Below are 22,819 nucleotides of genomic sequence, written 5' to 3' on the forward strand. Positions count from 1 at the left end.
CCTACCCAAGTCATATGATTCGGTTTCTCAGTGTTTGAAGTATCATTTCACCATTGTTTTGCCTGTATATATTCATAGAGCACTCTACTAGATTGCTTCCAAGACCCTTAAGGTTAGGAGCATTGTTTTCATTTTCTTAATGTTTGGGAACGGAATGCCCTATACTCCTGAAGCTTCTTTGGTGAACACCTATTGCATAATTTGAAAAATTATTTCTCAAGATAAAATGTTTGAGATGTTTCCACTATAAGAATTTCTTCAGCTTTGTTAGCTGTACTTGTGACATTTTTTCCAAAGGCTGATTTTCCTGATTCCAGAAACTTTTCTGGAGCTATTAACATTTATCATGTACAATCTAGCATTAGTAAGAATGGGAACATTGCAATACACAAACCACCGAACCCTGAAGGAATGTGTTGCTTAATGTCCATCATTTCCATTTTCAGGTGTTGTTTTTACCTCTCCTATATATCTGGAAGCCATTCATCCTCCCACTGTTAGGAATAGCCTCAGCATAAGGGAAAGGACCAACCAGATGGGCCATCATCCAGGCAGCTATGGATTATGTTTGTGCCCTTGTGGCATGCCAGCAATGCAGGAACTTCTACTTAAGCTTTAGCCCTGCTGTTGCTGGATGACATAAGCACCTGTATCATTTCAGGGCCTGCCATTTCCCTCACAAGATGTGGGCTACCATCACCAGCTTAGGAACACAACATTCGTACCTGGTTCTCATCAATTCAGTGCCTCTCAAGCCTCCACTTACTTGGTGTGGACAAGCAAATTAAAAAAAAAAGCCCCCCCCCCCACAGAATTGTTGGTGATCCACTGTTATATTCCTCTACCCAGATTCTTCATTTTCCAAGCCTCTACCCAAGCTGTGTTTGTCTTAGCCATAGTCAAAACTTCATCTGTTTATGCCCCAGAGTTGGTCCCATGATTGCTGCCTCTTTGGGCATGAACAGGGCATGTGTCCCAATCTTTCATGTGTAAAAATGTCTTGGATTTGCTGGATACCGTGACCTACATCTACATGGGTTGTGTTATGCATTATTACGTTAACAAAACACTAGATTATCTAAAGGTGTAGAATACAGATTTTACAGTAAATCTGCTACATTCAACCCATCATCCATATATGAGTATCTGCTTGCTGGCTGTTATGAGATATACAGACATTGGAGCAGAGCACTTTGTAAACAGCCACTTGTATGGAAAAGATTCAATCCATCCACAGCCTCTTTTTCCCATTTTTGCACATTGGGTCAGGATATCACCTCAACAGTGACAATTGTCTAGAGCACCACCAGGTGGTTAGCCCTGCCACGGTTGTTCTTCCGCACCACACACACATCTACGGCTAATTTAGTGTGTCCAATTCACCTACTGCATGTCTTCGATATGTGGTGAGAAGCATGAGCATCCAGAGGAACCCCATGCGAACACAGGGAGGACATGCAGACTGCATAGAAGGCACTCCAACTGAGAATCGAACTGGGAACCTCTTGCTGTGAGGTGACGGTGCTACCCACTGCACCACTGTGCCCATGACCCACCCCCCCATCCCTCAGTCTCCTCTGTCCTCAGGCTTAGGCTTTCAATGTGTCCTACTTTACTTTTAAAGTTTGCTTAAATGTCGCTCTAAAGTCTTTTATCAACTTCATTTCAAAAAAAAAAAAATTTCAAGAACAGAACCAGTCTCAAAAATTATGTCACAAAGTGTCTCTCTATAAATAAGAATAAAAGCTTTTTCTTCCTGAGCCTTCACTCCCAATGGGACTGTTACATTTTCCCAAATATCACACCATTTCTTTTTCTTTTGTCCTGAATTCTCACCATAGCTTTCCTTTGATTGTAACATTTCCTTTCCTCTGTTCATCTGTCATCACTTTCCCTGTAGTTTCTTTCAGTCTTGGCATATGATTTCTTTGTCTGGCAATCTTCTTTCAAAATAGCTTCCAATTCCTCCGATAGAATTTTTCTATAATCTCATCTCATGAATCATCTTTTCTACTCTTTAGCTTACTCTGAAACAGCAAATCACCCAAAATATCGTCCCACAACCCTTTCAGTTGGAGGGTTGTAATAACAGATACGTCATAATTTTGGACGTTTGCTTCCAATGAAACAAATTCTGCTGAAACAGCTCCTCAGAATCTTGTAGAACTTCAAACACTACACTGACATTTTCCTCTATCCACCATCTTGGATCAACTTGAGTGCTGTTCTCCCATCTGCCACTGTTTTAGGAAAAGAAGCAGCACTCCTCTAACAAGTAGTAGAAGTTTCCATATGCCATGGCCAAATTTCCCCAGTAGTATAAATACCACCATTGGGTGTCCCCTGAAGAGAATCCACTAGCCTAGTGGGACTGACCTGTTAAACAATGGAAAATAAATAAATTGCTTAATTTTTATACAAGGTCTCTAAAAACAAAGTGTGAATGGGGTACAGGAAAGCTATTGTGAGCCATTATGTGACACAGGTGTCGTGTTCCCAGTGCACAGAAGAGGGATTAGGATCATAGTGACAGTGACCTGATTTGCAGGATTCCAGCAAAGATGCAAGCAATCACCATGGCTGCCTGTATGAACGCCCTTGCAGATGGATGTTGAGTATTCCCAGTAATGAGGAACAACTGGACTCAATCCCACTTGAGGGGATGCTTACTGGTCAGCATACATACAAGCAAAACACAAATCGAAAAAAGTGTTTAACTGCTGTCCAAATGTTGCCTTTTTTCTCATGTTAACTAAGGTCATGTGCTGGTTAATGAAAAGGTGCATCCTAATGTACAGGAGCACTGACTACTTCCCCTTTTGCCTTGTTGAGCAGGACTCATGTAGCTGCTGCTCTCATTGAATTGTGTAATGAATCATAAGTACACTGTGACATAGCCACCTCTGTACGGATACTGATGTTAAGTTTGAGAAATTCCACTGGTGTATTACTCCTGTAAGAATGAGGAGGGAGCATTGGCATGTCACCTTCTGGGTAAGATTACATATTCTTTGAATTGATATATTCAATAGACTAGTCGAGGCCTTCATAATCCTTGAAATTTTTTTTCTTTCTGTAGAAAATGTATCTGATTCAGCATTTATAGTATTATTAGCCATGTCTTTTTGTGCCTTGCATATCTTTTTTGCCATTTTAGGGCTATCATACATGTAATGCAATGGTTACTTGTGCATACTGTAGATATATCACCATTTCACTTTCTAGCGGTATAAATATGGAGACTAAATATGTTTTATTGCACACTGTAATATTCTTTGCATTGCCAGTAGGTATGGGAAATGACCAGCCCACTTAGTGGTTAAGAAATGTGAAATAAGTAATTAAATATAGTCATTTATAAAGTTTCATTATGGTATGGAACACATTCTGTGGTATAGCGTGAAATGCCAAGGAGCTTGCATCCTGCTTCCTTTGCCTTATATACCTATAGACACCTACTAATTCACCTAAAGGAACTTTAAACACCAACAGGGAATTCACAGATCAAATGTGAAGAGATAATCTGTTCCATGATGCAATAGCATAGGCTTGCAAAGAATTAATTTTTGAATACTGGGAACCAGTAGTAAAAAGTAATCCTTAATTTCTCAAACCATAACAGTTGTTATTTAAGTTTTTATTCATCATAGCTAACTTTTCCACACAAGAAATGACATTAAATTTGTGTAAAGCAAGGTCATAAGTAAGGTTTTGAAGAGATGAATTAACACTGCTGCTGAAAATGAATTAAAAATACTTAGTTTTATAACAACATTTTCTGTTGATGCCATTGGTCTTTGCCATAAAGCCAGTTTTGTAGTCGGCTATGATTCTCGCATCTTTTTTTTAAGTTGAGACTTGTCTTTGACATTAACAGAATGCAGATATTCATTGGTCTTCCTTTCAAAGTGAATAACCTATCTGTTTTTTTTTTGGTTTTGAAACAAAGGCCATTAATGTGCAGTTGCACAGGTTATCTAAGGTGGCAAGCAGGCCCATCGGTTGGTTGTAGTAAATATAAAAACAGTACCAAGCTTGTAGATGTCTACAAATGTGCAACACCAGATTACAGTGACTGTTTTAATTGACTGTGTAAAAATCATCAGCATCAGCAAACCATTTTTCTCATTTTCTATATGCGGTCAAGATGTGGCATCAACTGTCACCATCTCATTTGATTCAAAGCCACTCTCCTACCTTCTCCAGCAGTTATGCCTGACTGTCATGGGTCTTCTCTGTCAGAATCCATCCATCTTTTTGCTGGATGCCCTTGTTTCCTCTTGCCTTCTTCCTATCTGCCTCAAATCTTCATCATATTTTCTGCTTCCCTGTACATGTGACTGAACCACCATAACCATCTCTGAAATGAAAGCAGCGCAGGCTTCTTCTCTGTTGTCCTGACGTTATCTGCCCCATAGTGTGCATCCTGCCACCCATCTCAGGCACTTCATCACCTCTCGCTTTTTCCACTGCTGTGCCTTCACTGTCCTGGTTTCTGTGCCGTATAGTGGTACTCGTCGCACCGCTGTTTTATACTTTTAAATTTATTTGGTATTCTTCTGAAATATACTGCCACTAACACTCTGTGTTGTTTACAGCCCCTTGATTCTATCTTTGACCTCCTCATTCAGAATTCCCTGCTCTTCCACCATCCCTCCCAGGCACTTGTTAACCTGTTGCACTCCTTTCTGTTCTACCTCAGATCTCAGCTGTCATTTTCTACTATTACAACTGTTCTATCTATACTCAGATGTTCTTCGTGTTTCACTGTTGCAGTCATTACATTTGGGTTATCTGCTTGCAGTAGCCCTCAGTCAGCCTGATTATCAAAGTCTTGGGTCCTGCATCGGTTGCTGTCTCATCTTCCATGGCGTCAGGTAGTCAGGGGTATAAAGCATGCAGCCGACGCCATTACATCAGTCTTTCTTGTTGTGCAGTGCCCGAAGCAGAAGCAGTTCGCAAGTGCTGGTCGGCAGACTCCTGACATTTTCGTTTTCAAGTTTCAGATCCAAAGTCTTCAAAAATGCTAAGTACTCCATTGGGGATCCTTTTTCTTGTTCTAAACTGATGTCAGTAAAAGTTAACAATTGTATTACTTTGGAAAGCAAATACCTCATAAAGATTTTCATTCATACTGCATTCCTTGCTTAGGCCCAGACCGCGACGTCCCTCGCTGTCGGATTTGTGCCTTATTCAATCCTCGAACTATTAGTCATCTGTTCATTTTCGCTTCTCACTATTTTGGTACTCAGTTCATTTATCCAGAAATGGCTTCAGTAAGCCATCTGACTACTGACATTCTGAAAATATGTAAAGATAAAGACAGAGACAGACCGCATAGGTCCAAAGCTGCTGACGACGCTTCCGTTAAGCTAGTCGCCAGTTCACTGGTACTCAGTGAGGTGCTTTTGCAGCCCCTGATACCCGCTACTTCTGATTCGCAGGTCTCTACCGAGACCCATTCAGAGTATGGTATGCCGCGAAATGATGCTTTGACTACGGAACCTGCGGATGTCTCTATCTTGGATGGGTCCGGAGCCACTGTGCAGGCACCGGCTTCTGAGGGTGTATTCAGGCTTACTGACTTGCATATCAAACCGATGCCATCTTCTTCTTTAAGGCCTAAAACTCGATCCACGCCTAGAAAACCGATGCACAGACTGCATGGTCAAGCTCCTATGCCTAAAAAACAAGTAAGAATGGCTAAAGACCTTTTAACGCTAATCAGGGGAAGCCACCCTTCTCCCTCTAAGAGACCTAGAACTGATTTTCCTTCTGATTCTTCGATCAGGATTCTGAAATTTCTGTTTCTTCTGATGACCAGGATTTGCCCTTATCTACCTATGAGGATTCTGATGCAGAGGACTCCATTCCCTCTGCTTCCCCTCCAGAAGATTTCTCTTTAGGTGAAATTTTGCATACTCTTAGGGAGGATTTCTGCTGGGAAAGCCAGGATTACTCTGACTCCAAAAAGAGGCTTAGGGAATTCTTACTCCTACCTCAACACAGGCCTTTAGCTATCCCTCCTGTACTGGACATTGTAGATGATTCCTTCTTGGAATCTAGCCTGGCCCCAGACACTTTACCTCTGGCTCCCAGTAAACCTGACCTGTATTACAGAGTACCTGACTCTCTCAGGTTCCTCTTTAAGAATCCTACTGCAGATCCAGAGACCATTTCACAGGGACCCAAAGGCATTAAGGCTACTACTACCAAAAACCCTATGCCCTTTGATAGAGATTCCAGAGCCCTGGACAGATGGGGTAGGAAGGTATACACTTCTGCTACTTTGGCCATTAGGGCCTTAAACTGCCCGTTTCATATGTTAAAGTATCAGCAGCATATTATTGAATTACTTAAACAGAAAATTATGTTGATTCCGAACTGTGCTGAAAATAAAGAATTACAGGATTTAATGCATTCTGCTGAACAAGTTGGTAAACATACTTTGCAATGTGGTTTTGATTCCTCAGAGGCATCTTTCAGGGCTGCTGTCACTGGGTCTGTACTTAGAAGGCATGCTTGGCTTAAGGAGCAAACTTTGCCAGATCATGTTAAAGCTAAATTACTGGAAGCTCCCTTAAACCAAGACCACCTGTTTGGCAACAAAGCAGAAGTAGTACTTAAAAAGATGGAGGAAAAAGCTAAATCAATGCAAACTGTTAAAGATTTCTTGCAAGTACAGCCTCCCAGATTTAGTAGGCACTGGCCTTCTAAGAACTGGTCCTTTCCTATCTCTTCTAGGCCTTCTCAGTCCAAACCCAGGAGCAGCAGACCACCCAGGCTTCAGTCTCAAGGTATTCACAGGCCTAAGCAGTGGGGGGCTCTCACTTCCAAAGCTGGAAGTAATAAGACACCCCCCTATAGTAAATTGTCACAATGACTTAACCTTAAACCTTCCAAGCCCTGCTCAACTGACTGTTCCTTTAGGTGGAAAGATCACTCTGCTTGCAAAAAACTGGGAACTCATTACCCAAGACAAAAGAGTTTTAAATATAGTTTCCCAAGGATACAGATTCCACTTCCACTCCTTACCAACTCAAATGGTTGGCCAGACCTACCCCAAATCAGTGGGCAGAGACTCAACAGCAAGTTCTCTCACTTCTAAGCATCAGGACTATTCAACCTGTCCCAGAAGAGGAATGGGGACAAGGTTTTTACTCTAGCCTTTTCCTGGTACCAGAAAAGACAATTCCTGGCATCTTATCCTGGACCTGTCTATCCTAAACACCTTTTTGGTAATCCCAAAATTCAAAATGCTAACTCTTCATCAGCTGCTTCCTATGCTAGGCAAAAATGCCTGGTTGGCAACATTAGATTTACAGGAAGCTTACCTGCACATCCCAATAAGGGAATCTTGCAGGAAATACCTACGCTTCAGAGCAGGCTACATGCACTATCAGTTCTCTGCACTGCCCTTTGACTTATCTACTGTGCCCAGGGTATTCACAAAGTGCCTAGCTCCAGTCATTGCATATTGCAGGCAAAGAAATATTCAAATATACCCATACCTGGACAATTGTCTAATTCAGGCAGAAAGCCAGGACATACTATTACATCATTTGGCATTTGTAAAGAAACTGCTGACCTCACTGGGGTACACCATAAACAAAAAGAAATCACACCTAGTATCCTGCCAACAAATTGTATTCCTGGGAGCAAGCTTGAATACAACTTCTCAGATGGCCTACCTCACGCCAGAGAAACAAGTTTATTTGACAGCCTACTTCAAACTACTGGCCACAAGACCCAGCTATCTGCAAGGAGAATACTGCAAGCCCTGGGGTTCATGGCCTCTTGCATTCTACTAATTCCATATGCAAGACTGCATATGAAGAAACTACAATGGTATCTAAAAAGCCTATGGTGTCAGCATTCTCAGTACCTGGAATCAATGATTCCTATCATTCCTTGTATAAAGACAGAGTTCCTTAGGTGGGCAGAGGCCTACCACCACAACAAGGGACTGCCATTCACTCTACCCCCTGCCGTCCAAACCCTAACAACAGATGCATCAGACTATGCATGATGGGCTCACTTGGCAGGGCAGTGCATTCAGGGCAAATGGAACCCAAGTCAAATGCACCTGTATATCAGTCAAAAAGAAATGTTAGCTGTACAGAAATATCTGACAGCCTTCAAGGACCACATTCTTCCAGGACAATTATTGGTAAAGACGGACAACACCACTGTTATGTGGTACATAAACAAGCGGGGGGGCACTCATACCCTCTCTGCAGACTAGCCATGGCTCTGTGGAACACAGCCTTGAGCTACCAAGTCCACCTACAAGCTCAATTCCTGCCAGGCAAGCTAAATACACTGGCAGATGACCTAAGCAGAAATCTCATGGACCCACATGAGTGGAAACTGGAGCCAAAGATATTCAACATTCTAAGAAACAAATGGGGAGCCTAGAGATAGACCTGTTTGCCTCCCCTCAGAACTACCAATTGGACAAATTCTGCACAAGGACTCTCCACAGACAAGCTTGGAAAGTGGATGCCCTGTCCTTTACCTGGGAAAGCCACTCAGTTTATGCCTTTCCCCCTCTGCCTCTCCTCTTGAAAGTTCTACTAAAGAGCAAACAGGACAAACCAAGGACAATACTCATTGCACCAGACTGGCCACACCAACACTGGTGTACCCCCTCTTGCACAGTATGTCACTACTGGAACCATGGCACCTGCCTCAGACTCCTTCCCTACTGTCCCAGCAGGAGGGCCAGATTCTGCACCCCCAGCGTCAAACCCTGAACCTGGCAGCCTGGCTAATTACCCAAGTTCTCCTATACCATCCCTCAGCAAGCAAGTGCTGGATGTCATCCTGGAGGCAAGGAGGCCTAGTACTAGAAAATCCTATGCTGAAAAGTGGAAAAGGTTCTGTTCCTGGAGCCAGCCTCAGGAGATGGGCACAACAGTGCCCAGTTTACCTCATATTCTTCAATACTTAACAGAGATGCTTCACAAGGGCCTTTCCTTCTCTTCCATTAAAATTCATGCCTCAGCCATTTAAGCACATTATAATACTGAGCCACCCCTCTTCTCTCACCCCCTACTGAAACAATTCCTCAGAGGGGCCAAAAATTTAAGACCAGCCAGGAGAGCTCTTACTCTGGCCTGGGACCTTAACTTTTTATTGGAAAAGCTCACTCTACCTCCTTTTGAGCCAGCTGCAACTGCAGAGTTGAAATTCCTTTCTTGGAAAACAGCCTTCCTTCTAGCCATCACTTCAGCAAGAAGGGTGTCTAAATTACAGGCCCTCATGGCAGTGGAGCCTTTCATCATCTTTTATGTGGACAGGGTGTCCCTCAGGACCAATCCTTCCTTTATGCCCAAGGTGGTATCCAGTGTGGCCCTTAATCAGTCCATTCATTTGCCAACCTTCTTTTCTAATCCATAGAACAAAGGGGAACGAATACTGCACTCCTTGGATGTGCACAGACAACTTAGATTTTACTTGGACAGGACCAAGCCTCTCAGGAAATCTGAACAGCTGCTAGTTGCCTTTGCTGCAGGGGCAGAGGGGAAGGCCATTTCAAAGCAAACCATTTCTAAGTGGATATGCCATTGCATTCATTTCTGCTATAAGCACCATGGAAAATCTACCCCACATGGGGATAAGACCCCATTCCACCAGGGCTGCATCTACTTCTACAGCCTTTCTCAGAGATGTTCCTACCAGGGACATCCTAGAAGCTGCTACCTGGAGTTCTGTACATACCTTCACCAAGCATTACCACTTGCCAATTTTTTTCTAAATCCAGAGCTGGTTTTGCCACTGCAGTCTTGCAGGGCCTAATAGCTAGTCCTAATGCTCAATGATTGCCTCCTCCCTTCCTTAGCTTTGGGAATCTACCCAAATGTAATGACTGCAACAGTGAAACACGAAGAGCATAGTACAGTTGTGTACACTTACCATAAATGTAGATGTTCGAGTGTATTCACTGTTGCAGTCCTGGTTACCCTCCCTCCAGCCCCCTGACTTCTATTGGCTATACCTCTCTTCTTGTTTACTATACTTAAGCTTTCTGGTGTATTTGCTTTTTGTTGGAGGTGTAACCTTGTATATAATTGCTTCCCATTATGGGAGCACCTGACATCTGGGGCAAGAAAAACTGATGTAATGGCGTTGGCTGCATGCTTTATATCCCTGACTACCTGACGTCATGGAAGATGAGACAGCAGCCGACACAGGACCCAAGACTTTGATAATCAGGCCGACTGAGGGCTACCTGCAAGCAGATAACCCAAATGTAATGACTGCAACAGTGAATACACTCAAACATCTACATTTATGGTAAGTGTACACAACTGTACTTTTCATTCCTTGTGCCTTCAGTTTTGCATTCCATTCCCCTATACTTTGCTGGACTTCTTGTTCAGAGGTTGCCTGTAATGCCTCCTTGTCTGCATACTGTTCTCTCCTACATATTTGCTAATGTAATCTATCACCAGTATGAACAACAGTGGCTTCTGAGCCTAACCCTGATGCACATCCACTCTCACTGGGACCCCCACATCCCCCCGCTGTGAGTCTGAACACTGTACATAATTGTGTCATCGGGTCCCTGTGTTCTCCAGAACTGAACTATTGCAGGACTGACCAAATCAGCTTTCTTGGATCCATATCATATGCTTTGTCCAAGAATAAAGTACCTAGTAGAACACTTTCCTCATCAGTAATTTCTTCTCAACCATTTGCCTCACTGCAAAACATATCCCAGATGACTGGAGAGTAAACACATTTGTTCCTGTTCACTGGCACTAGTATGCTTGTTCCTCAGTCATCTGGGATTAGCCTTTCTCTCCACACTTCTATGAGTACCCCCAAGAGACATTACTCACCTAACTCACCCAACACCTTGATCATATATGCTATGACCTCATCTGAACCTGCTGCTTTCCTTGACTTATAAGGTGGGCTCCTCCACTTTTATTGTAGGCTCTGTCTAGAGCAGTACAGTTTCTGTTGAGTTTTCTTCATTCAGAAGCTGCTGGAGGTACTCCCTTGATGTCCGGTGGACTGGTGAACAGGTTGTTGCTGGTATCTCTTATGCTGGGTGCTGAATGATTATCTTCGTTATCTTTATTTCTTTGCCCTGCAACCTGAGTTTCTTTGTGCCATTTCCTACGTCACATTCTGGAAGCTGGTAGAGTGCCTCTAGTGCCACGTTCTTTGCTATTGCAACTGCTCTCACAGCCTCTTTGTTAACCAACCAGAATTCCTTCTTAGACTGGACCATCTTTTGTATTTCTGTCACCTTTCACTGATGACTTCCTGGATTTCTGCATTCCACCACCAGCTATTATGTACCTTATTTCCAAACCTGGGTCAGCCTCATGTCCATTTTATAGTCTTCACACTTGCTGTTTTGAGGTGCTGCCATTTTTCTTCATCTCTCCCTATTTCCTTTTCCTCCTGAGGTGCTCAGTCCCCCAAGTATTTCCCTGAGCTCTTGTGCTTTCTCTCCAGTCCACATCCAGGTCTTCAGCAATAGTCTCTGTTGACCTTCGATCCTTCTGTGATAACTGGTAGCTAATTGGGGCAACCAGTGCTTTATACTGTGGGCCAACTGTTTCACCAGGGATGACTGCAATCACTGATTCTACCCCGGTAAGTTTCCCTAAGTAGAATGAAGTCTGCCTGAGTTGCACGTTGGCTACTCTTGTATGTGATCTTGTGACGGTCTCTCTTGCTGATCAATGTGTTTGCCACAATCAAGACATTTTCCAAACAGAAGTTTAGAATGACCTCTCTTTCTGTTTCCCCGCCTAAGTGGACACAAGCAGTCCTCATATCTTGTCTATCTGTCCTGATATGTGGATTCAGGTCCCTTATAATCAAGATCAGCTCATATAGTCCTGCTTTATCTAGTACATCCAGCAACTGCTGCCTAAATGCACCTTTTTCCTCCCATATCACAACCCTGCTGCAGGGAATAGGCTGAGATTATGAACACTGCCTGATTGCCAATGAGTCTGTCACCAGTTCTGATGATATCCCTCACTGTCTTCTGAAGCCTCTTACTCACAACAATTCCCACATCATTTCTGGTTCCCAAGGCAAGCCCTTCTATATTTTCTCCTGGATACAGATGATGTCCAGCCTCATACTTGCCATCCACTTCCAAGTGTCATCATGTCAGTGAGCCTTTACTGAGTGTAGTAATCCTTAGTTAATTGGTTCAACATCCAACTTTTACTCAACAGAGTTATCCCAGGTAACCCAAGCTGTACAACTGGACACTGGCTGAGCCAGTAGCTTATTGATCCAGGGTTACCAATTATTATGATGATAGATGCCTCCCACAATAGGCATGAGTCCCTGGCATAGGTCAGAGTAGGCCAGGTCCTCAACCCTCTTATCTCCAGCAAAAACCCATACAAAGTTTGGGGAAATTAGCCAAAACAACCAAATTAGCTACAATCAGTTTTTACACCCATTGAGTGGCTAGCCCTCACATGGCAAGCAGACTGTTATTCATGTTCTCTTATGTAGGAAATACTGAAAACAACAGTTAATGCCCAGACCCGGTTGGTCTACACAACTGTTCCCCAAATAGGCACCATCTAGAGTCTGTGTTGCTGCTGACAACTCCATTCTTGGTGAGTTTGAGGTGGAAATACTCAGCAAGTTTTTGGGAGGTGGGAGGAACCCCACAGAGACATAGCGAGAACATGTGGTTTTAATTACCTGTTTTTAAATCACTTTTTTAATAATGAAATGGGCATGAAATAGGTATGTTTTGTAGGTGGCCAGGAGCTTTTTTCTTGGTATTTTTTTACACTGCACGGGTAGGTATAAATTGTGCAATTCAATACGGTAGTCTTGGATTATGACTAGATGTGCACTATTTAAATATTAATGCCACTGAAAATGCCTCTTTGGAAAAATTAAATCAACACTGCATTGCTTTCTATTATTTTTCAGCCATAGGAGAACCTTGTTTCAAAGAAAACTTTCATTCAGTTTTATGTATGAAATATCTGAATTAATGAATCTACATTTCTACCTGGTTTATGTGACAGCTGAGTTTTGTACTGGTAGTGTTCCTCCTGATATTTACCAGGGTCTCACTGTAATGATAATTTCCCCTGGTAGTAACTCTAAAAATGAAACTGTACTCACTAGGAATAGACACTTATGTGCACATCAGCTGCCATTCCTTGAAAGTTTCCATGCTGTTTTTTTAAACTAGCTGTTTTTCCTCCCTCAGTCATTGCTTACCCAGATCTGGTGGGGTGAGATGGACAGAACTACAGAAGTCTGGAAGTTGTTGCTCACCTTCTTCTGTGCTCCACTGATGTATACCAACCTAATCAAGTTCAAGTAAGTCACCACTATTTAAAGCAAAGATCTTGAAATCTGCACTCTAAATACCAGACATGTCCTGTTTGTTGTACTGTACATGCTCATCAATGCATCTCATTGACAACATATCTGATGGTGATGTGATGCACAAACTTTTTTCCTTAGGTTTCCGTTTGATATATGTTCTCTATACTACAGAAATTTGACCAACAACATGATCAAAATTCAGCACTCGACTAATTCTTCTAGTACATGGTCATTTAATGCCGACACTGAGAATAAATGCACTAAGTTGTCTATATGGTCTGCATGATGAACTCTGTAAATTTACAAATGCAATTTCATGTGACTCATTGTTGCAGAAAAACATTGTAGTTCTGCAGTATGAAAGCCCTGTAGACGCTAGTATTCTGTTTGCTGTCATAGGGTGGAGGATCTGGATCTTGGTGTGCAAAAGTGGATTTGTCGCTGCCTCTCCACAATATACACCATTACATTCACACATTTCACAATGTACAACATGGCAGTACCAACAGTCAGCAGTCATTGCCTAATACAGTGCGCGTGTGAGCTTGGGCTCTCACAGAGGACTTTGTTTCCCACTACCAAGAATATCCCAGCTTTTATTTTAGTTATTGTTCTGGACTTGAGTAATGAAAATGGGAAGAATTATCAGTACTTAATCCCTGAAATAGCTTCAGAACTAGTTATGTTGATCAGACTTGAGTGCTTTGATGATGACTGCCACTATCACACATTAACAGACTGCAGTGCCCATGTGAAACCACGTCACCATCTTGAGCAGTTTTCCCATAAGGATAACATTGCTTACTGACCCCCCCTTGAAAAGTTGTCTTTCTTAAGTTGGTCATTTTAAGAGTTGTTTATGACAGAAACAAGAATGACAAATATAATATGCATTATCCCACAGGTAAGGAATATCTAAAATCAAAGGTGAAGATATATATGTATATATGGAATAGCTGATGCACTGAACATAGACATGAAGATTGTATCTTTTATCCACAAATATCTCATCACTGCATTGTCGGTGCAGCAACAGCGTTGTTGATATTGCTGTTTTTTTGGGGTTTTTTTTGATATTCAGTATTAAAAAATGAGTGGAAAAGCACAGCTTCAGAAGTATAGTTACTTCATCTTCACTCATAGGCGACTAGCATCAACATTTCCCGTTGTCCTACTGACATGCGTTTTGCCTCTTAAATCTCAAACCTACTTTCTGTTGGACCTTCAGATACAGTGGATCTCATGTCATTCTTTTGCGCTTTTCTTTTACAACCCAGAAAAAAAATCTGTGTTGGACAAGAAAGGTTGTTAATATCTTTTACTTTCTCAGGTTAGCTGCTTGTTAAGTTTGCTGCCCTGTATTTAACTGACATTATTGTCCTCCCGTAGAAAAAACGGGCACTGCAAATGGAAATCCTTAGATGTAAGGTTTCTATAACCTTACTTCAACATAAACTTTTCTGGGAAGTCGAGCTTTTCTGAAGAAAAATTATAAAATGGATTTTGTTACACTTTAAGTGAAAAACTAAATATGTGAAGTTGTCTGTTCCTGACTAAAGGACATTTTAATGTTCAACAGTGAAACAGATTCATATTTAGAAATAAGCAGTGTGCTACCCATTAATGGGAAATGTACTGCAATTTATTGGTGAGTGGTGAACATGGGGGCTGGGGGGGTTGTCAGACTATGAAAGTTTGTTCATTCATTAGCATGAAACCTGTAGTGGCTAACAAACGTTGAGGTACTACCTGAAAAATGATACATTTGCATTTGGATTTTTTCAACAGATAATTTTTAAGTTTGTTTAAAAAAATAAGATGTATTTTACTATTCATGTCGACAGGCAATAATTCAAACATTTTAGGAGCTAGCACTGAAAAGTTCTGGGCACTGCAAACAAGTTTATTATGAGGGGTACAAAATAATACAATGTTAGGAAGAGTGACCCGAAGCTGCATTAGGAGTGCTGGACACGGGCTGTGCCTGTGAAAAAGGAAAGTGAATTTAGCAAAAGAAATTTATACAGACAGGAATACAATGGCATTTAAGACCTGGCAGGGGTGTTCTTCGCAAGGAACAATAGTAATAGGCTGATATATATCTGCCAGGGGGAATCCTTTTTTTTTTTATTGGAGGCAGCAGTGGGGGTGTACTGAAATCATGGCAGTGGAACCTCTTTTCTAACTCCTGCTGTGTCTTCTGGGGTCAAGAATTGAGAAGTTTTTCATGCCCAGAAAGAGAAACTTGTTAATTTTTGCTTTTGTAACTTCTATGTAATGAAAGTTTAATGTTTTGTCTACCCATATCCCAAGATATCTGAAGGCGTTAATGAAACTGAAGGATCTTAGAAGCTCTGGCAGAATTAATTTGGATTTCTCAAATGTTGGTTTGCAGGCTAACTTTTGTTGGGCCCCTAATAACATAGATTTACTTTAGTTTTTTTTTTTTTTTTTAACTAAGAAAAGCATACGTATGATTTAGTAAAATGTTAAGTTGCTCATAGGTTCATAGGTTGGTACTAGGCTATTGACCCTAGGGCTTATACAAGCCTAGCCATAACAATTCCCTGGCTATTTCTTCCCACAGTATTTACTTCCCTGGACCCCGTCTATCAGGGCAACTGACGTGATCCCAAGGGGTGAATTTCCTCTCTCATTCAATCATCAAGGTTCCTTTTGAAGAGGGCCAAAGAGATGCTCTGCTTGACATGTATGGGCAGTCTACTCCAGAGTCTGGGGAGTCTCTGGGTCAAGAACCTATCCCTCCAGCATGTTTTGTTCATTGTGATGACAAGGTTTAGATCCCTGGAATGTACGTCTCTGATGGATTGGGATTTCTTTAACTGTAGCATGTCCAACAGCTCTGGGTTTGACATGGCCTTGTACGTTAAGAAGAGATCGCCTCTGAGTAGACAATATGTGACAAAGTATAGGTGGAGTTTTTTTAGATGGTCAGCATAGGGAATCTGCTTTAGGCCTGTGATTCTTTTAGTGAGGTATTTCTGCGGCCTTTCCAGTTGTTGCGGATGTCTTGAGGGGTACATACCAAACTGGGCATTGTATTCTATAATGGGTCTAATGAAGGATGAGTACAGTGGGACAATGACCTTCTTTCTTCTGGATGAAGGGGTTTGAGCCATAATCTTGTCATGTGCATGTAACATTATTGGAAGGGTGTGGAGGACAATTGGAAATATGTTTGATTATGAAGAGAAAAGTAGGGGAGAGAGGACTGAACTTGGAACTTCTTTAATTGAGCTATAATACCAATTAATAAAATGCATGAATTTGTTCTTTGTTTCTTGATTTCTGTGAGAGTTTCATATTTTAATAGCTGCCACTGTTCCCCTTAGTATGACAGTTTGAAAATGGTGGTTATCAGCTGCCAGAGACTTTTGATTGCTTCATTTGTCTCTCCCCATTTATAACTCAGTTGCCTTCTCATACAATAAAATATGATTCATTTATTTAAATACCCACTTATCCAATTTAGGTTCATGGGTATGCCAGTGACCATCACAGTACTGTCTGGGCACAAGGAAGGGAACTCCAGACCTGACGTTTACAGAATGAGTGCGCCTGTGCGAGCTCACACACACAGATGTGCTGCTCTCATTTTCTCTCATTCACACACACCATGCACTGCTAAAGGCAATTTGGAGAATCACCATTTGGACTAGGGTATATACTTCAGATGCAGAACAAGCCCTAAGCATCCTATAAAACCTCACAGCATGCAGACACTACAAATAAGACGCAAATTAACCCATGTGATCCAGTGACATAAACTTCTGCACCATTGTGCTGTTATAAAATATGATTTGATTCAATATGTTTCAAACGTATTTAAACCCTTTTTCTCGACATAAAGATAAACTGCAAATATAAACTGCAAGATGGACATGATGTGGAGGATGTCATTTTGGGAACTGTTTTTGTTATTCTGTGTCTTGAGTTTGGAGTTCAATCTAGTGTATGTTTCATCACTTCTGCAAAGATTTAACTTCTGGAATGTGACACATTTTTTAAGTTTTTTTTTTTTTTATTGCCATGACCCTGGTGCAATAAAACAAGCAATACATACAAATCAAACGTGCATCAAAAATGGTTTAAGTATGACAGCAAATCACCAAGATGTTCTTCGTGTTTCACTGTTGCAGTCATAACTATAGGGTGCTCCTGCCGGCAGGCAGCCCGAGGTCGGCCAGAATCCCAAAGTCTCTGTCCGCGTGCGCTTATAAGCTAGTATCCCCTGTGCGCCTTGCGCTTGGTATAGCCCCCCCCGACCATCATCTTCTCCAGTTCTCTTGCCGCACGGCGTGGGAAGCAGCTCCGGCGTTTTGTGGATTTTTTTTTCTAACAACATTTTGGTTGTTGTCGGGTCCGTTTGTTACTTTCTTCCTCAGTTTTAAGTACCCGTTCTTTTTCTTTTTCCTGTAATGTCAGAAAAGTTAATAATTGTATAGCCGTGTGGGAAACAAATACCTATACCAAGACTTCCTTACTGTGCACACCTGCTTAGGGCCCTGACCCACTTCGCTTGTTGTCGGTTCTGTGCCAGGTTCAATCTAACTCTGACTATCAAACAGAGAAATCGCTTTGGGCTTTTTTTATTTCACAATTATTGGCAGGCGGAAGAATTACCGGAGTTCAAAGGATTCGTGCAAAAGGAGCAGGCCTCATAAGGGACAAAGCGCAGCTGTGCAGGTCCAGCCAGCGTCCGTTTCCCTGTCAGCCGCCGAGGGTTGTCGCCAGTGAGGCGATTTGCGCTTCCTGCCCGCCGCGATATGCTGGCGATCTGCTGATGGATCATCTTTTTTACTTCATGCAAGGAGGGACAATCGCCACCCGCTTAACTCAGGTCCGGACGGATGATGGGTCCATGGTGTGGTCTGGGCTGAGGGGCCTTTGCCTATTTCACTTTCAAATTTTTCACTCAGATGTAAGACTCCTTCTAAGTCTAAAAGTAAGAGCTCAACAGTTCCTAAAGTTACCCCAAGACAAAAAAAATTGGTTGAGGATGGCTGAAGAATCTCTATAATGATTAGGGTTCTGACCCCTCCTGAAAAAAAAGGCCCCCTTCTGTTCTCTTACTCTGTCCTCTGAAAGGCTCTCCTTCTGTCTCTTCCTCTTCTTCTGACCAGGCCTCTTCTTCTTCTGAGGTCTCTTGGAATCTGTTGCCCCCCTTCCCCTACTGGAGGATTTCTCTGGATGCTGATTCTTCTTTGGGGGAAATGGCCCTGAGGATTTTCGAATTTTTTTCTTTTGGAAAGGAATATTGAGAATTTCTTCTTCTTCCTCAGTTCTTCTTCTTCCCATCCCTCCTGTTTTGAAGAGATTCCTCCTTTTTTCTGAGGCTAATGCTTTTTTTGATCCTCCTGCTCCTATCCTGATTCCATGCCTCCTTTTCCTTGATAATTTTTGATTCTTTATTTAGCCCTTCTGTCTCTCTTCTTCTATTGAAATCCTTCTTGTCAAGCCTGACTCTTGCTTCTACTGTTCTAAGGCTCTTAAGAAGAGCCTTTCCCTGCTTAATCCAGGTGGAAAAAAAAGAAGGGTTCTTTTTACAATTAAAGGGCTAAAAACTGTACATACTTATTACCCCCTTTAGACAGCATCTTTAAAATTTTTAGCACAAAAGCTTCCTTTACAGGGCATTAAATTGCCAGTTTCATATGTTTAAATACCAGCAATTTCTTGTGTTGGCTTTAATGCAAGCTAGCCAATGTTTGTTGCTTTACAAACTGATGCTTCATGCTGCTTTTGCATGGTGCTGTGATGCTAGGGATGCTTCCTGCTCTGTGTATTGGCTTCTTAAAACATAAGGCTTTCCCATTACATGCCTGCCTCCTCAACATGACGTCTTTGGGTTCTAAGGCTGTCTGTGCGATAAGGTTGCATGGAAAGTTAAGAGTAAGTTGCCCCTAAAGAAAAAGATAAAGGAAAAGGCAAAGGGTTCTAAAGGTGAAAAAGATTTCACTAAAGATGGTCCTTCAGAAAAATGTAAAAGATGGGAAGAAAGAGCAATAAGGGGTTCAGCCCTCCAAGGGCAAGATCAAGGCCACAGAAAATTAGAGTCAGGACCGCTGGCCAAGGCCTCAAGGGAGAAGACAGAGCCCTCTCCCAAGGAAAAAAGAACCCAGAAGATCTCTCTCATCTAGACAAACTTCACCCCTTTCAACTTCTCGGAGGAAAATTCTCTCTCTTTAGGTGTACACAACTGTACTTTTCTTATGCAAGAAAAAAGACTGGAATTGAGCAGATCAGAAGTTTGCTCCTATGGAGTAAGATATATTGGTGGGATAGATTCATATCCCCGTGTATGTCCCACCTCTGGAACTAGCTACAACTACATGTCACACCAAGTGGAACCTTTGTCACCTTCAAAGTAAACCTAGATAACTGGATAGGCAGACTCAAATTCTCCCCAATCTACCTTGTGTTACCTTCTTCGAGGCGAAAGGTAACTACTGAATGTTGTTTATTGGCTAGTCTTGTAATGATCTGTTTACACATTGTCTGGTACTTGCCGATGAACCTAAGACAAGGCAAGGAGGCATAGTTTCAAACTGAATGGACTGCTGAAGAGAGAGGAAGGTTTTGATAGTCGTGAACTTGTCAAAAGCAACATGGCACAACAAACTGGTTGCTCTGAGAGAGCCTCAGGAATACAGAAAACATACAGGTTATGATCACCACTCACCAGTAGTATTCATGGTTGTCTGACTGATTTTGGTGCAATGTGTGATTTATGAGAATGATCAGGTTCTGTTGCTGTTGCGGCAGGTGGGTGGTAGACCAATAATGGTGGAGCATGATTTCCTGGAAAGTACAATTCAGCCAAAAGGTGTATTTTTTACACCTGTACCAGGGTATAAGCAATACAGAATTTGGTGCAAGTTATTATGCTAGATGTTTTTGCCCTACACAGAGATAAATGCTTACAACTGCACAGTCAGAGATGGACGTTTTGCTGCACTTAGCCCCTGTTGTATTATGTAGGTGAAGAATTGATGGTGGTGACACCATGAAAGCTTATGAATGTCCTGCCAGCAATTTTTGAAGTGGTAGAGGAATTGGGATGGGATGAGAAAATTACCTGAGCTACAAGAACAGAGTTAAGGAGTGGTGTGGCTTGTTAATGTTACCAAGGCTTTCAACTTTAAGACTGTGAAAGAAAATCAGAAGTGCTTTTGAGTCGCCATATTGTGTTTAGATAATGGCAGTAAGGTGCATTCTGTTTTAATGTCAGAGTTTAAGCACAACATCCCTTTGGCTGCATATTTGGAATTCCTGCCTGGTTCAGTTGGTGCGGAAACACTGCATCTTGAATACTGGTAGAGATAAAACAGTAAGTAATATGACTGACTATAATTATTTGAATACAATTTAAGCATAAATATATGAATGACCATATTAGGTTTAGTTATTTTGGAAGTTGTGGTGCTAAAAAATTCTTTGAATAGTAAGTGCAAACACTTCAAATGTATTTCTTAGCAAAGTAGGAATATATTATCTTATTTGCAAATATTTGAAGGCAATAACATAGTTTCAAGGAAACATCACTGCTAATGTTCTGCAAACCATATAGGAATCATTTGCAGTTTTGAAAAGTTTTGCTAATGAGCAGGAATTTGGATGATGCTTATGCTATAGTACACAGAAAATTTAAAACCGTACTAACTCTATATATTTTATACATTTTCTAAAACCTGTTGTGGTAGTCTTCTGTTGTATTTAACCATACTGTGATGTTATTAGTGAAATATGTTTTATGTAGGCTGAAATGTGCATTCTTTCATTTTGAATGCATGCATGCTTGCCTGATAAACTTGGGTAAAGATTAATACATCCGAATACAATTATCTGAAGGTTAATAGCATGTCAGTATGATAATTATGGCTTGACAACACAATGCAAATGTATGGGAATGTGTGGATTTTTTTATTTAAACATTTTATGTGCTTGCAAAAGAATAACAAGCTGATGTTATGAGCAATATATAGGAGGTTTCTATTAGTATAGCTAAATAGACAAATGGGGGGGGTGCAAATGTCATACTATGTGTGTGTGTGTGTGTGTGTGTGTGTGTGTGTGTGTGTGTGTGTGTGTGTATATATATATATATATATATATATATATATATATATATATATATATATATATAATTATAGATATTTATTACCATTATCAAGTGTCTATGGCCATGGGTCTATATTACGTTATCGAAGTTTCAAAACTTCGAATCTGATATGGTCGACACCATATAATCGAAGTCTTGAAACATCGAAAATGTAATAAAACACAAAAACCTACAAAAACAAACAGCACTCCCACACCCCCTGCTACTTAAATATATCAACTCTGAGATCGCACTACAGTGCAGAAAAGGGAAATCTTCCCTTTCCGCGCTGTATGGAGATCTCCGTTAAAAGATTCAAAGTTTCAAGACTTCGATCATATGGTGTCGACCATATCAGATTTGAAGTTTTGAAAGTTCAATCATCTAATATAGACCCGATATTTGTGGAGTGAATCTGATTACACATCTCAACCTCTGAGCACATGGTCCTTCCCTTTAAAAATCATATCGCAAGGCACTTTACTTTTCACAATAGAAGTTCTTCTCATACTAAACCAGATATAGTTTTTGATAAGGAATCTTTGTATAGACCTAGTTTATTTGTTAAATATGGTATGTACCCATAAAAAGGTCTAACATTAAGAGGAACATACAATGCCAATGTCTGAAAATACATTTAAAAGAAGTCCGTTATATTTCATTGTTTATTTTTTATGAACATTGTGCATTGTTCTGATCAATAAACATTTGTTTAGTGAAAATATTATTCCAAGTTTCTAAAATCCATAGCCAGAAACAAATCATCAGTCAAGAAGAGAAGTGCATTACTGGTGTCATGCTAACTGCTACAGAGTGGGTCATATACTTCAATGTAACTGCTACAGAGTAGGTCATATACTTCAATGTAACTACTACAGAGTGTGGGTCATATACTTCAATGTGAGCCTGCAATTGTGCAGCTGCAGCCTTCACCAGGGTGTTGACCAGAGCAGACGGGCAAGGATTTGGTCAAAAGAGTTCAGGGCTAGAACTAAAGGCATGCGTAGCAACTGGAATATTTGTAATTCTCCATATCTCTGTGAAATCCCCATAGAATAGTACCTCTGAACCATACAGATTTTCAGCTCATATTTTTGGTTCTTTTCTCAGAAAATTGTAGTTTTCTGGCAAATCATTGAGGGTTGAAGTCAGAATATAATGGCAGTCGTTTGAGTTTCAGACTTCATACTCTCCAGAAAATTCATACTAATGCAAAACCTGTTGTTCTATCTACTTTCTAAGTTTGTAAGAGCAATATTTAAAAAGTGTACTTATTTTTGGGCCTTTGTCCCCCCATTATTTATTGCTTTGTCCAGATTTCTTGCTATAACAGGTTGAGAGGTATGATTGTGATGT

General features: G+C 41.2%; 1 protein-coding gene across 3 annotated transcripts in view; it reads left to right on the forward strand.

Moving 5' to 3' along the window:
* The window catches only part of LOC122811523 (transient receptor potential cation channel subfamily M member 4-like), a 1,266,622-nt gene that overhangs the window by 875,069 nt on the left and 368,734 nt on the right, over positions 1 to 22,819 (forward strand). For all 3 annotated transcript variants that reach the window (XM_044083407.1, XM_044083409.1, XM_044083408.1), the window contains one exon: positions 13,220 to 13,332. In XM_044083407.1, the coding sequence (XP_043939342.1) occupies positions 13,220 to 13,332 (113 nt within the window). The remainder of the gene's footprint in view (positions 1 to 13,219; positions 13,333 to 22,819) is intronic.

Source organism: Protopterus annectens, chromosome 9.part0 (assembly GCF_019279795.1).
Source record: "Protopterus annectens isolate FY-2018-M chromosome 9.part0, PAN1.0, whole genome shotgun sequence".
Taxonomy (NCBI): Eukaryota; Metazoa; Chordata; order Ceratodontiformes; family Protopteridae; genus Protopterus; species Protopterus annectens.